At 41.0% G+C, this 14,512-nt stretch overlaps 1 protein-coding gene across 8 annotated transcripts in view; it reads right to left on the reverse strand.

The window, feature by feature from the left end:
• Positions 1 to 13,394, reverse strand: part of TBC1D7 (TBC1 domain family member 7) — a 34,495-nt gene extending 21,101 nt beyond the window's left edge. Inside the window, exons 1-5 of one of the 8 annotated variants that reach the window (XM_032793301.2) lie at positions 13,318 to 13,394; positions 5,973 to 6,092; positions 5,101 to 5,181; positions 1,310 to 1,497; positions 35 to 172 (exon numbers count right to left, since the gene is read on the reverse strand). In XM_032793301.2, coding sequence (XP_032649192.1) covers positions 35 to 172; positions 1,310 to 1,497; positions 5,101 to 5,181; positions 5,973 to 6,084 — 519 coding nt within the window. In that variant the 5' untranslated portion in view covers positions 6,085 to 6,092; positions 13,318 to 13,394. The other 7 variants (XM_032793302.2, XM_032793300.2, XM_032793299.2 and 4 more) reach the window with 7 other exon arrangements.
• Between the last annotated feature and the right edge of the window lie 1,118 nt (positions 13,395 to 14,512).

Genomic DNA, 14,512 nt, shown 5'->3' on the forward strand with positions numbered 1-14,512 from the left:
CCACCCAGTGTCTCTTTTCACAAACAATACTTACCAGCTGTGGTAATGAATCTTTGTATTTGTTGTTTAACTGATTCACAAAACTACTGACAAGCCAGTAGCAGTCAATATTATCCTCCACCACTTCCTCCATGGCTTTAGCTATGGCAAGAAACACTTCGTCTTCTGGCTCCTAGAAAACAAAAGAGAAAATTGGGATCCACAGAATTGTTGGGCTGCCCATGGAAGTTATTGTGAATCCCTGACCTTGTAATTTTGATAGATGACCTGGACAAATATGTGAAACGAGAAACGGTACTGACATAATTCAAGCATTTGGCACTAACTGCATAACTGTATTTTCTATAAAAACTGAATAAATAAATAAATTTAAAAAATTTTAAATCAAAGTGACAGAAGTTTGGTGTGGCTCAATCCTATAATAGAAATAAAAAGTTACCAGTATCAGGTGACATGAGTCAATATTAATGCTGTGTGTTCTATCAACTAAATGGGGCCATCCTCCTCCCTTTTACACCACAATGCTTGCTAGTTTATAGAATTGCTCTTTGCTTACAGATGTTGATGTGTACAGAATGATTTTGTTTGAGATAGAAGGCCACTTCTATAGACTTTTAATTAACTGGATACTAGTAAACTGTCCCTCATGGGACAAGGCACCTTATTCCCAAAGTACAACTCAATATGTACTTGAGATGCATGCTGTATTCCTTTCTCTAAACATTAGATTTCCCTATCACCAAGATTATATCATGCTCTCTGCTTTGAAACACAAAAGGGAATAGGAGTCATGGAAATTAACTATTAGAGAGCAGAACTCCCATCATCAATGGTCAAGTAGCCCTGCAGCAGCACTAAATACTTGAATAAAACCCTCAAACAGCTCAGGTTAACAAAAATGCCAGGTTAGTAAATTGCAATAATTTAGGAACACAATGTAAGTTGACTAAATCACTGCTTTTAGTGGCCCAGCCACAAGACATTCAGGAATCTCTGCTGCAGCAAGATTGTCATTTGCTTTAAGGCATTTCAGACAAAAAGAAATGAAGGTAGGAGCTAGAATACAAAAGGCAACAAAGCCCAGAAAAAAATATATAGAAAAGGTTTTAAGGCATAAAAGCTTATGCAAGAATTTGTGGGAAATGAATGAATGTACAGTTTGAGTAAAACCTAGAATTTGATATTAGTATCCTGTCTTACACTCACTTCATTTTGTCTCTGTATATTTTTCATGCTATTAATAGTTTCAGTGTAATGTTTCTTTTGTCTGAAAGAGTTCTGTTGAAAGTCAAAAGAAACAATGACTGACCAGAGGAAAAGCCAGATTTCGAGGCAACCTTCCTGACTCCAGTTGATGCATGCAAAGGAAAACTTCAACCTGTGGGGTAGAATCCTTGATGAACCGAATTACTTGGAGGGCATGATACACATCCCTATATTGTTCCGTTCGGTACTTCATCACCAGAGTATGAGATTCATGGTGAGGAGGAATAATTCCTTAAAAAAAAAAAAAAAAAAAAAAAAAAAAAAAAAAAGAGAGAGAGAGAAAGAGAAGGAAAGCAGTGAATCCCCTTTCTAAGGGGCTACGCTTACTTCAGTATATACTAATATACACCCTGCAAAAGATGTAGGTCCCAATCATGCAGCTCTTACTCCTGTGAGCTTGGGTAAAGTTACAGTATAGAATCCTATAAAGTCAAGACGACACAGACCAAGCAAATAATAGTATTTATTAAAACTGAAGGTCATGTGTTGACTGAATGCAGGAATGATTTATTCACGGACTTGGTTTACTGATTCCCTTTTAGACCTTAGCATCTGGCTGATCATTTTTTGTCCATGAGGTCACTGGAGGCTGGTATGTTAAGAAGAGGTTTCATTGTTTGGAATGAGGAGAAATTAGTTTCATGATGTAATGTTGTAATTGCATTTAAAAAAAAAAAAAAACAGAACTGCCATTGGCTTGGATTTATCTGCAGCATTTACTATATTGCATTTCCTGTGTATTTGTGCTGAGCCTTCCCTTTGTTTTGGAGATAAACGTAGATGCAGAACAAATATTTTATTCCTTAGTAATAAAGACATTCATGGTCTCATAGAAAAAACAAAATAGGCACTTTCTATACAAATGTCTTACCAACAGCATAACAAAGCAGCAGCAGCAGCTTAGACTGAAGAACAGTTATACAAAAACAGAACAGTTCCCTTTCCAAAATTCTATAGTCCCTCTAAGAATATCAGGGTTGTGTGTGCGCATATAAGTAACACAAAGGTACTGTGCAACTTTCTTATTTAATTTACATTACCCACAGTGTAACCTTCTTTACTCCACCTTGGCAGGAGGAGTAAGCGGAGTCGACGGGGGAGCTGCGGCAGTCGACTCGCTACCATGAGGACAGCGAGGTAAGTCGAACTAAGATACTTCGACTTCAGCTACGTGAATAGCATAGTTGAAGTTGCATATCTTAGTTCGAACCCCCCTGCTAGTGTAGCCCAGCCCAGAGAGATCAGCCCTCCTCTGAATCAGTGGTGGGAAGTAATTTCAATAACACAGGATGAATCAGTTTCAGGTAGAGGCCCCAAAACCATGTCAACCAAAGAAGCATGTAACACACTAAATTTTCCTCACAAAACACAGCTGATTATGTTAAACGCCTATCTTTCTACCACCATTACAAGAAGGATAAGTTATCTATCCACTGTCCCAATAAATGATTTATGATATCCATAACAGACTAGGGTGACCAGACAGCAAGTGTGAAAAATCGGGATGGGGGTGGGGGGTAATAGGAGCCTATATAAGAAAAAGACCCAAAAATCAGGACTGCCCCTATAAAAATCGGGACATCTGGTAACCCTATAACCGACTCATATGAAATCTTTCCTCTAGTGCTCTCTTAACTGAGCACTTCCCTTCATCCTAATGACTTCACCTCACTTAGGACTTTATCTTGCTACCACTGAAGTTAATAGCAAAACTGCCAGTGACGTCAACAAAAGTAAGATCCCAATGAGGCCAAAGCAGAAATGCTCCTATGTATCACTAATGGTGTAAAACTAATCACGAGTTTTGTAGGAACTAATCAGGAGGCGGCACTCTTCAAAATTAGTTTTGAATCAGATTAATCTGCTGCTTTTGCCTCTCTTTAAAATGAAGGAGAATAGTACTCCCAAGTGTTAACCCAGGAAATCACAGAATTTGAGTACCAAACAAAATAGATATAGACGCTTTTCTTCAAACTGCCAGAGCAGATCAGGCTGCATCCTAACAGCTAGGACTGAACAAGCCATCATAACTAAGAAAGTACATGCTGCTAAATTTACAGGTTAAATCTAGAAAACTGACCCTAGGCAGACAGAGAAAAGGGAGTCACAAAAAATGAAGTGAAGTCTATAAATCATTTTAGTCCAACAGACCCTCCACTTAGCTCTAATGAGCCAAACTTTGTTGAGGAAATTAAGCAGAATATATGTATGGCACACTTTATAACCTGGGAAGGCATCAGCACCTGTCATCTTTCAAATCCAATTTTAGAAGTAGAAAATTGAAAGTAGAAGTAGAAATGGAGAAGGCTGTTGTCCCAATCTTCAAGGTAGAGATGTTTTGGATTGCAGTTCCTGATGAATGTTTACGCTAAGAAAAATCTTTGAAGACATATCACAAGCAATCCTCCCTGCACTCAACTATCCCTTGTGCCTCAGCAGACCCAAGGTGTCTGTAGAATGTTTTACCCTATTCTAGGTTGTTTAACTGAAAAGAGTTCACATATTTAAAATTTTCAGACTGAGTTCTAAAATGAGATTTGTAAACATGTTTCTTACACTTTCTATATACTCAGAATCAGACTAAGATATAAGCTGGTATATAAAAAGACACAGAAGGACTAGACCTACCCAACATTTATTTGTATCATAGGGTTGTAAGATTCAGAAATCATGGTGTCTGAGGCAGTGAACAAATGCTACTAGCTCTAAACTGAAATACAACTTTGCACAGAAATTCCTTTGTGCCGTTAACAGTGAGGTTTTGGATGAAAGATCTTCTGCTGTTACTTCTTAACACCATCTATATTTCTTCCTCACAACATTTTAAAGGATTCTAAATCTCCACAACTTTCAGTTACCTGTCTCAAGAACTGTGTTTATCCCTAGCTTAATTCTGCTATTGCTCAGGGTTTCATTATGTATGATCATTTAATAAAAGGAACAGTATCACAAGGGTCAGAATCAACTGTGAGGTTTTGCACCCAAAAAGGTGTTTACAAATCTTAACATGGACATTCATTCATTTTTAAAATAATTCACTTTTGAACTTATTTTTAAATAAAGTGAACAAAACATATTTAACGAGAAAAGTTTTAGACAGGATTTAAACATTCTTCTACGGTGTTTGCAACGCAGACACTAATAAATCCAATAAACTGAAAAAGCTGTTCCAAAGCACCATTAATACTGTTCGAATTAGTAATCTGACTCACTTGCTACACAGAATCCAGGACTTGGCCTATTTATGGTCCTAGTTTCCTTCTCCTCTCCAGTGGCAAATATCATTTAACATCAGAAGAAAACTTAGAGCTAAACCTTGTTGGAAAGCTTACTACAATCGGGAGTCTAACCACAGACATATTCTATTAAATAATCAGTTCAATACAAATCCCTAACTTTTTAAAATCTAGTTTTGATCAGAGATTCAGTTTCACTTAGATGTCTAATGTTTTTTGACAATACTGAAACCCTGTTAGATGTCAGCTATTTATATTAAACATCTAACTTTACCCACACTAAATATTCATATCATGTCCATGACATTAGAAGCACATTTATAGAAGTTAAATTCAATTACCTAATTTTGTAAAACCGCATGTACAAGAGTTCACAAAATGCATGCATAGAACAAAGTCAAATCGTTGTTAACTTGCATGTGTACATTAAATGTTCTCTGTGTGAAACTTGTGAGTACGCAGAAGTGGACCCATGTCTATCATTAGCAACTGGTCACAAAACGGAGTATTCCATGTTTTTACTATCCCCCAAACAAATGACAAAATACCCAGCTTATTCTTATTTCTACAGTTAAAACCACAGACTCACATGTCATACCTAAAAGCACCTTCCACACCAGGATACGATACATGGATGGGAGAGGAAATCTTTGACTAAATGTGCAAAGTTTCTCAATATCTGCAAAGAAAGAAAATATTTTTCAAAATATTTTAAACTTGAAATATTTTCAACAACAAGACAATTCTTTAGTTGCAGACCTACATCTGTAAATTTCACTTTAAAAGTACTAAACAATAAAAGCTAATCCGTTTCGGTTCAAAATGGAAAGAAGTGTCATACAAACTGCTCCAATGATTCTACTGAAAATTTAAATCTTAACTTGATTTAAAATGAAGCCATAGGTACACTAGATCTAATCAAGGGGGAAAAATGATGTTTTAGGCACTTTTGAAAAATGTGTTGCTGCCTCAAGACTAATTACAAATAAGCTCTTTGGTGCAGAGACCATGTCTATCTTTCTGTTCGCTGACAGACTCAGTACACCTCAGAGATCAGTAGAAATAATCATCATATCACAATCCACTGTGATTTTGAGGAGGAGGAATTAGCAGCAGAAGCCGAGCAACTCTTGAACAAAAATTACTTCCATACAAACATTTTCAGTTTCTTGAGCATAAAGAATAAGAAAAATAAACAAGAAGGTCTAAATAAAATATCCACTGCTTCTCAAATGCACCTACTGGAAGCTATCAGTACCACTGAAGTCTAGAATATCCCCCAGCAATTTTAAATGCTACTCTTTTTGCAACATTACTATTAATATCACAGTAAAAACCATAAAAAGTTTAAAGACAAAGGATCAGAGGTGCTAAGCACCAGCAGTTACCGCTGACTTCAGTTAGCTGTGGGTTTTCAGCACAATCAAAAATCATGCCCAGAAAGTACAGGAAATAGTGGGATCAACTTACCCAATCGATCATCTTTCAGTAGGATTTCCAATGATTTCTTTTCTTCAACACCACGAAATCCCACTTTTTCATAGTAGACAGAGCGGAAGTTTCTCTGAGAATCCTCAGCCATGTTTTATTCTGGAGGAGAAGGTAGGGGAAGGGGGTTCAAAAAAGTAACAACATACTTGTTGGACATAATTTAGAGAAAACTGCCTTTGTATATTGATGAGAATTAAGTTCCTTCATCTCTATGGCATGAGTAACATCTAGTGAACCTGAAAGACTTTCAAGATAGGTGCCTCCTTAGGCAGACACCACTGAAAAACAGACTTTGGACTAAGTACGGTAGATCTAACGGAGTCAGATTTAAAAGAGAATAAACTGTGTAATAAATTACATTGCTTTAGAAAAATAAAAACACTTTGTTTTGCAAAATCTATTAAAACAATATATGATTATTTTGTGAGAAATCTGACTGCTGACAACCTTGGATAAGTAGAACTACTATCCAGACAAGTAAAACTGTCAGTACCTACTACACAAGGATAACAGAGGAACCCAGAGATAGGCCAAGCTTACATCAGCCAAAGGAGCATTAAGCTCAAAGAGTACAGGTGGATGAATGCAGACCTGTCAAAGACTGCAGATTTCAATAAGACACTCGTTGTCGGCATGCACAGCATCAACCCCAACCCTGAGCTTGTCATTCTAAATTAAAGAAATATACATAAATTATCCCTATCTTAAAAAATATGTTGTACATTATGCAATGTGTACATTATATTTTCTGACAGAAAATTTCCATTGCGATTGAACTCAATTTTTTACAGAGAGGCTCTCTCGTAATTTGAGGATTTGCAAAAGCTAAGAAGCACTATGCTGGAACTCAGAGTAATGAAAAACAATCCTGACCTGGATGTCCAAAAATTTATGGCAAATTTGACAAGATTTTTTTTATTATTATTATTTGGTTTTAGAGCGAATGGCACAAGCATAGAGCCTTTTTCAGCTATGGTTCTCTAGTGGCTTGTAGGAGGACCAGGAACAAAACGTATTTATGGACATATACAAAGCACCTGATCTTGCAAAAACTTATGAATGTGCTTAACTTTAAGCACACAATGAGACTATTTATGTTTCAAGGTAAGCCAGTGTGTAGGTCTCTGTTGTACCAGGGCCAAAATTAGCACCCAAAACCAAGTGGTAGTAAAAGATTTGGGTTTATTGTGTTTGATCAGATCACGTTTAGATTTCAAACCTAGACAGACACTATTCACAGTACTGGTGACATATCCCTCTTTGGGGGTGATCCCAAAATGCCTCACTTATATAAACATTTTGACATATAATATTTAGACAGCAAATTAGTCTCAGTTCTCTTACAGTTGGTGGAGTGATATTTTAACAGGTATTAAAGTAAAGGCACAACTAAACCTACAGTGACAGAATGCTAAAAATAAGAGAAACCTAAAAAAACTATAGTACAACTGTACAGAGGAATGCTATTTAAAAACTGTCACCATAGCAAAAACATTTAATTTTGATTTGAGAATCAGATGATATCCCCCCAAAATTGGAAAAACTACATTTTTTGTCAGGCAACCAAACACCTTCAAAATCTTGATTTCACATGGTCAACTGAATAGGAAAAACTGTCTTCAATGTGTTAGTTAAGAGACCTCTGCAGAAAAAATCCCAAACAACTCAATTGGTCTTTATATAAATATTTTCATTCAATACTTATGACCATGTCATGTTATTAAATCTAAAAGGCAGATATTTAGGAATAAGTAGTAAAATATTATTAAACAACAGTCAAGCATGATGTAGACAGAGTAGTGTCCCTTTATAACGAGGCTTGAAAGGATTAGATTTTTATTGGTAAGCGTCAATCTTCCTGGACGTGAACAAATGGATGAAAAAATATTTCTGTAAACAATGATCAAAGTGAGAAAAATGCTGCTTAAGAACTTATTAGTTTTCTTTAAGGATATTTGCTTTCTATATTTTGACATGTGATGTTGACAATTTGTGTTTTAAGCATTATAAAGATTTAACTTTTTGAAAGTCAATGTCTACTCATTAACTGTCTGACCCTCCCATAATTTCCTACAACTGTGAAAATTTAAATTGATAAAAATAAACATTGATGATTTCCATCAAAATTATAAAAATAAAAACTGAATTCTGCCAAGTCTATTTATAGCTATAATAGTAACTTATTAATCAGCACTTATAACTAGGGCCCCATTCTACAAACAATCCCAATGATTTCAATGGGAGTATTAACGTGCATAAAGTTGCATGTATGCGTAAGTGTCTTCAAGGTCATGATCTAGGAGGTTTATTTGCAGATCAAGAGAATTTTGCCAATTATCAAATCAATAAACAACAGAAAAGCAAAGATACTGCATTACAAAATGTACTTTGTTAATCTGATAAATACAGTCTAGTTGATTAGAATATCTCATAGCAAGCTAGTAAAACGTTCTTTAGCATATTTTTTAAAATTAATATTCTCGTAGTAAAATGACGGAGTGGAAGATGGCAGCCTTCACGGGCCCACTCTGTTAAGTGAGAATTCATAACAAATGTGATCAACTCAGCAACCAAACATTGCTCAGTGATCTCCTGGTCATTAGAGCAGCAACTCAACAAATCCTGAAGTTCCTCCACAGGGCCATACAACATGCCAGATAGGCCCTGGAATAAGAATCCTGCAACTTAATGTTGAAGGACTCTCCTGGGCAAAATTTCAGTAACTTGGAAACTTGCTGAACATTTACACCACTGATATCTTCATGTTGCAAGAGACCCATGCTGGCAACAACCAACAGGCTAGGCACTACCATATCTATGGACACAACCTAATGACTAGCCAATATCATCCTAAATATGGCTTCGCAATAAACACCAAGGACACCATCACTGATTTCAATATTATTCCATCAACTGAAGAGATCACATTTGCCACAACTATCAAAGCAGGGAAGCCCCACATTATCAACGTCTATAAAGCCCCTGGCACAAATTGGCCAAAACCAGCACTACCCAGCACTCCTATTCCATGCATCTATGCACGTGAATTTAATAGTCACCACACTACGTGGGGCTATAAAACATATGAAACCAAAGGCAAAGATCTCATGGACTGGATAGCTGAACAAGACTTACAACTAATCTACGAACTAAAACAACAGTCAACATTCCATTCAAGCTGCTGGCAACAGCTGTACAATCCAGACCTAACATTTGTGTGTTAAGACCACATAACACCAAGTACTATCAGCATTTTCAAACAGCCAACACAGGCCTATAATGATCTACATGGGCATCGAACTTGATGTGTTCTTTCCAAAACAGGTACCATGATGGAATTTTGCTAAAACTGATTGGGATGCCTACAGACTGTTCAGAAAACTGTTGCAAGGATTCCAGCGAGACTGAAATGCTATCAGTGGTTCACAGGGCTCCTGAAAGCAGCAGGAAAGAACATTCCCCGGGGCTTCCGAAAAAAGCACACTCCCTGCTGGATGAGAGAGACACAGGAGTTGCTCCGGAAATACTATCAGACGAGGAGCTCTCCTACCGCAAAAGCCCTGCTACACTCCTTTGACACAGGAATACGCCAGCGCTGGCTTGATTGTGTACAAAACCTTGATTTTACACATTTGAGTTGTCAAGCCTGGACACTACTGCAACGTCCTGGGGCTGCTAATGCCAGAGTACTAGCCACCAAAAAAACAGCCAAACTCAATAGCCTCCAAACTGGTAGAGAACACAAAAGGACCACTTGATAAACACACAAGAAGAGAAGTGTATCAACAACTCTACCGAACACTTGCATCAATCCCCTAAGGAGAACCTGTCACTGTCAGCATTGAGGAAGTAAAAGAAGGACTTGCCATGATGAAAAAAGGAAGGCTGCAGGCCTTGACGGTATTCTGCCAGAATTCCTCCACCATCTTGGCTCCAAAGGACTCCAATGGCTAGCAACCTTGTACTCCGTTACCTTACGGATCCCTGAAACATGGCATGTATCAATGGTAACTGCCACGCCAAAGTCTGATAAAGCAGGAAGAAATAGGCCAGGGGTTCTCAAGCTGGAGGTCAGGACCCCTCAGGGGGTCACAAGGTTATTATATGGGGGGTTGCAAGCTATCAGCCTCCACCCCAAATCCTACTTTGCCTCCAGCATTTATAATGGTGTAAAATATACAAAAGTGTTTTTAATTTATAAGGGAGGGTTGCATTCAGAGGCTTGCTATGTGAAAGGGATCACCAGTAAAAAAGTTTGAGAGCCACTAAGATAGGCCAATTTCTCTACTATGTATGACCTATAAACTTCTTCAACATATCCTCCTCAAAAGAATACGCTCTTTTTCTGAGCCAATTATCCCTGTGGAACAGGCAGGCTTCCAGCCAAAACGTAGTTGTGACCAAGTTCTGGCACTCAACTCACACTGAGGCTTGCTATCAAAAAAAACCTTAAAGACTGGCGCAATATTTGTTGACCTCTCATCTGCGTACGATACTGTATGGATTAAGGGCCTGATGCTGAAACTTGCTAAAATTACATCTTGCTAGCAAACACTTCACCTGCTGTGGACCATGCTGAGTAACAGATGCCTACAGGGGTACCTGGGTAGTAAGAACAGCTCACCCTGTGTCATAAACAACGGGCTACCACAAGGCTCTGTGCTTGCGCTACCCCTTTTAATATTTACATAAGTGACATGTCTCCAGTTAAATCATGAAAATGTGGATATGCAGGTGATCTTTTCATGATAATCCAAGCAAACCTCCATGACATTGAGAAAGCATTAACTGAGGACCTCCAAAATATGGAACAATATTTCTGGAAATGGAGGCTCAAACTGAACTCTGGAAAAACAATAGTAAGCGCATTTTATATTGACAATAAGAATGTCAAAAACACACAAAGTAGCTTTTTGTGGTAAAAATGTACAACACCATTACTCTCCAACATATCTCAGAGTGAAACTCGACACCACCCTCATCTTCCATGACCATCTTGAGCAGTGGTCCCCAACGTGGTGCCCAGGGGCGCCATGGCGCCCAGCGGGGCATTTATGTGTGCCCGCCTAGTGCACAGCAGGGGACCTGCCGGGGACAGAGAACGCAGGCTGCAGGTGCGGGGACGGCCTAGTTCCCAGCAGAGGAGAGAAGCCGCGGCCCCACACCTGCCGGGAACAGAGAACTCTGAGGCTGCAGGCGCTGGTGTTCTCGGTCCCCGGCAGGTGCAGGGCCCACCTAGTGCCCAGCAGAGAAGAGAATCTGGGGCCCCGTGCCTGCTGGGAACAGAGTACTCCAGGGCTGCGGGCATCGGTGTTCTCTGTCCTCGCGGCTTTTCTCCGGCTTCTCTCTTCTCACTGGATTCATATATTATGTATTATTAAATATTTTTCTGCATTATTTAATGTACAAATAAAAAATAAGCCTTGAAAAATTGTTGGCGCCCACCACGCTCTTCTGAAAACATGAGAGTGCTACTGGTCACAAAAAGGTTGGGGACCACTGATCTTGAGAAAGTAGCTGCAAAGATAAAAACGAGAGTCAACATAATCCTGAAACTAGCAGGTATAACCTGTGGTGCATCAGCATTGCGAATATCTGCAATAGCACTTGTATATTCAGTAGCTGAATATTGTGCAGCCACACATGACTTGCGGAGACCCAGATGAATACAGTGAAGCGGTGCATCATGGGAACCCTTAAGTCAACTCCAACACCGTGGCTACCTGTCCTGTCTAGCATCACTCCCCTGCCGATACAGCAAACTGCTGCAACATTCCATGAAGCTCAGCGATTCCAGGAAAACAGATGTCTTGCTGTTGACCAAGACTTTGACAACTTCCCCCACCCCCTATCCCCACTCCAACATCTTAAATCCCACAAGCCTTTCTGGGAACATTCGTTTAGCCTCAAACAATCAGGCTATGATCAGGAGGCTTGGAAAGCAGATTGGGCTAAACAAGAGTTAAAAAATAAGCACCCTGTGCCAGATCCCACACAGAAGGTTCCTGGGTTTGACCTTCCACAGTCATCTTGGTCAAACTCTGAACCGAATTCAAACCAACCACGGTAGATGCAGATATCTAATGCACAGATGGAAAATCAAGGACTCACCGGTGTGCAAGTGTGGTTCCCCACAATACACCATCGAACATATCACTACCTACTGCCCAATTTATAAATATGAAGGAGGCATTACTGCAATAAATTTTGCTACTCCTGATGTAACCATTTGGTTCGATCAACTTCAGGTGAAATTGTAGTTGCTGCTCTACACCTGTCATACAAAAGAAGTAGTAAAATGACACCATCCTACAAAATCTTTGCAAAGAGGGAACAATCATCTTTTGGCATGCACCTTATGGAGCTATGTGGATTAGCAAGGTTCTACAGCATACACTCACTCTGGAGAAGCAGCAAATGACAATTCAACCATGTTGGTCCATACACACAGCTGATATTTTGTAAGTTTTCTGCAAACATCCACATTTACAAAGGAAAAGCTTCTAGCATATATGTATTTGGGAAAGTGGGAGAGGATGAAATTAAAATTACTAACAGAAGTTCCCCTCTGTGGCACCCCAATTCACACCACTCTCCTCTCCCTACCCTCCTCCTCCATTGAGGCCAGGGGTGTTTGACACCTACCAGAGATTCCAGATGCACAGAGGGAAATAATGGGGGTGCAATACAGGGCAGAAGGGAACAGCAGCCTTCTACAGGAGCTAGATGTTGACAGGGAGGAAGATAACGGGTAGGTGAGTGGCTGATGATGAGGGGAATAGTGGAGTGAGTGAGTGCTGTATAGAGAGCAAATGGCTGAGTGGGATTGGTAGCAGAAAAGCAGGGTGCTGTAGAGGGCAGGTGAGCAGATGGTGGGGTACCATAGGAGATAGTGGTATACTGTAGGGGCTGCGTAGTGGCTACAGGCCAGTAGGGTGGTATAAGGGTGATGGCTAGAGATCAGTGGATGGCTAGAGATCTGTGTGGGGGTTATAGGTCAGTGGGGTGCTATAAGGATGATGGCTAGAGCTCAGTGGGATGCTATAGGGTCTGGGTGGTGGCTACAGGCCAGTGGGGTGCTACAGGGTCTGGGTGGTGGCGACAGGCCAGTGGGGTGCTATAAGGGTGATGGCTAGAGCTGAGTGGGGTGCTATAGGGGCTGGGGGTGGCTCCGGAGGGTCGGGGCGCTATAGAGGCTGGGGGTGGCGATGGGGGGGGTCACTGGAGCTGCAGGGACCGGGGGAGGAGCCTGTAGGCGCCGGGGGACAGGACCAGGGACTAGACTCCCCACGCCCCAGCCCCCGCGGCCCGGCTCTTTGCAAACCCTGCGCTGGGCGGCGGCCGCTCTGTGCCCGCACCACGGAACCCCGGCCCGGGCCCAGCCACAAACACACGGCGCAGGCGGAGCCCAGCCCGGCGCAGGCGCCACCGGCCCACCCAGCGCGGAAGAGAAGGTGGCTGGGGTGGGGCTAGAGGCCGGGCCGCGCCGCGCCGCGGGAGCGACACGCGCTAAGCTCCACCCCCAGGCTGAGCGCGAGAGACAGACCCGCCCCCCCCTCCCCGCGGGAGCGCGCGCACCCCCCCAATCCGCTCCGCCTGGGCGAGGGAAAACAGACGCACGCGCCCGCCCAGCAGATCCCGGCAGAGAGCCTGGGACCCAGGGAGCGGGTCCCAGCTCCGTCCCGCGTGGGAAGAAGGAGAAGGAAACACTTGGAGCAACCTCCCAACGTCCCGTGCTGCCCGGCCTGCTGCCCCCCAGCGAGGAAAACCCAAACCTTGCTCCTCAGAGCCAAGGTTTCCGTGTTGCAACTGCCAAGCGCTCAAACAACCGCGAGATGTTTAAAAAAAGGAACCAGTGGGGTCATCTAATCTGCCGTGGAAGCTTTGAACCTTTAGGGTTTACAGTTGGAAGCTTTTCTATGCAATCAGAAGGGCTAGAAACTTTTTTTTATAGACACTCGGAGTTTCTTTAATAACGTCGCTCCTGGATCTGAATCTTTAAGAACAACTTCAAACACCAAGAGACTCATGAATTGGCAACACTGAAATTTTTTTAAAGATCTAAAGTTAGGCACCTAAATCCATTTATAGGCACCTGAATTTCAGAAAGAAGGAGCATCAGTTTGTTTTGAATCTTGACTGACATGTTTTTACTGTACATACTGGCAAGAAGAAACCATATTATAACACCACTGGGCAACAGCTCTGCTTAAACATTATTGTTGAGCATGTATTCAGTTATTTAAGTTTATTGCAGTAATTCTGTACAGCACCAGATGGCAGACTGCTGTCATTTTTTTTCTGCTTTTTTTGACTGCACGTATCAAAGCAAGGGATGGCACTTGTCCCTGTGGGTGGAGTGGTTTATGGGTTCTGTTTGTGGTGTTCCTTTATGGAAACAAGCTTATCAGTTTCACACCTTTAGAGTACTGTTCCTGATGCTCATTCAAACCTCCGTCTTACTTTTATGTTAGGCCTTGTCAACAGTCAGAGCAGAATCATACTGAGTTTTAAGAAAG

This window comes from Chelonoidis abingdonii, chromosome 2 (assembly GCF_003597395.2).
Source record: "Chelonoidis abingdonii isolate Lonesome George chromosome 2, CheloAbing_2.0, whole genome shotgun sequence".
Taxonomy (NCBI): domain Eukaryota; kingdom Metazoa; phylum Chordata; order Testudines; family Testudinidae; genus Chelonoidis; species Chelonoidis abingdonii.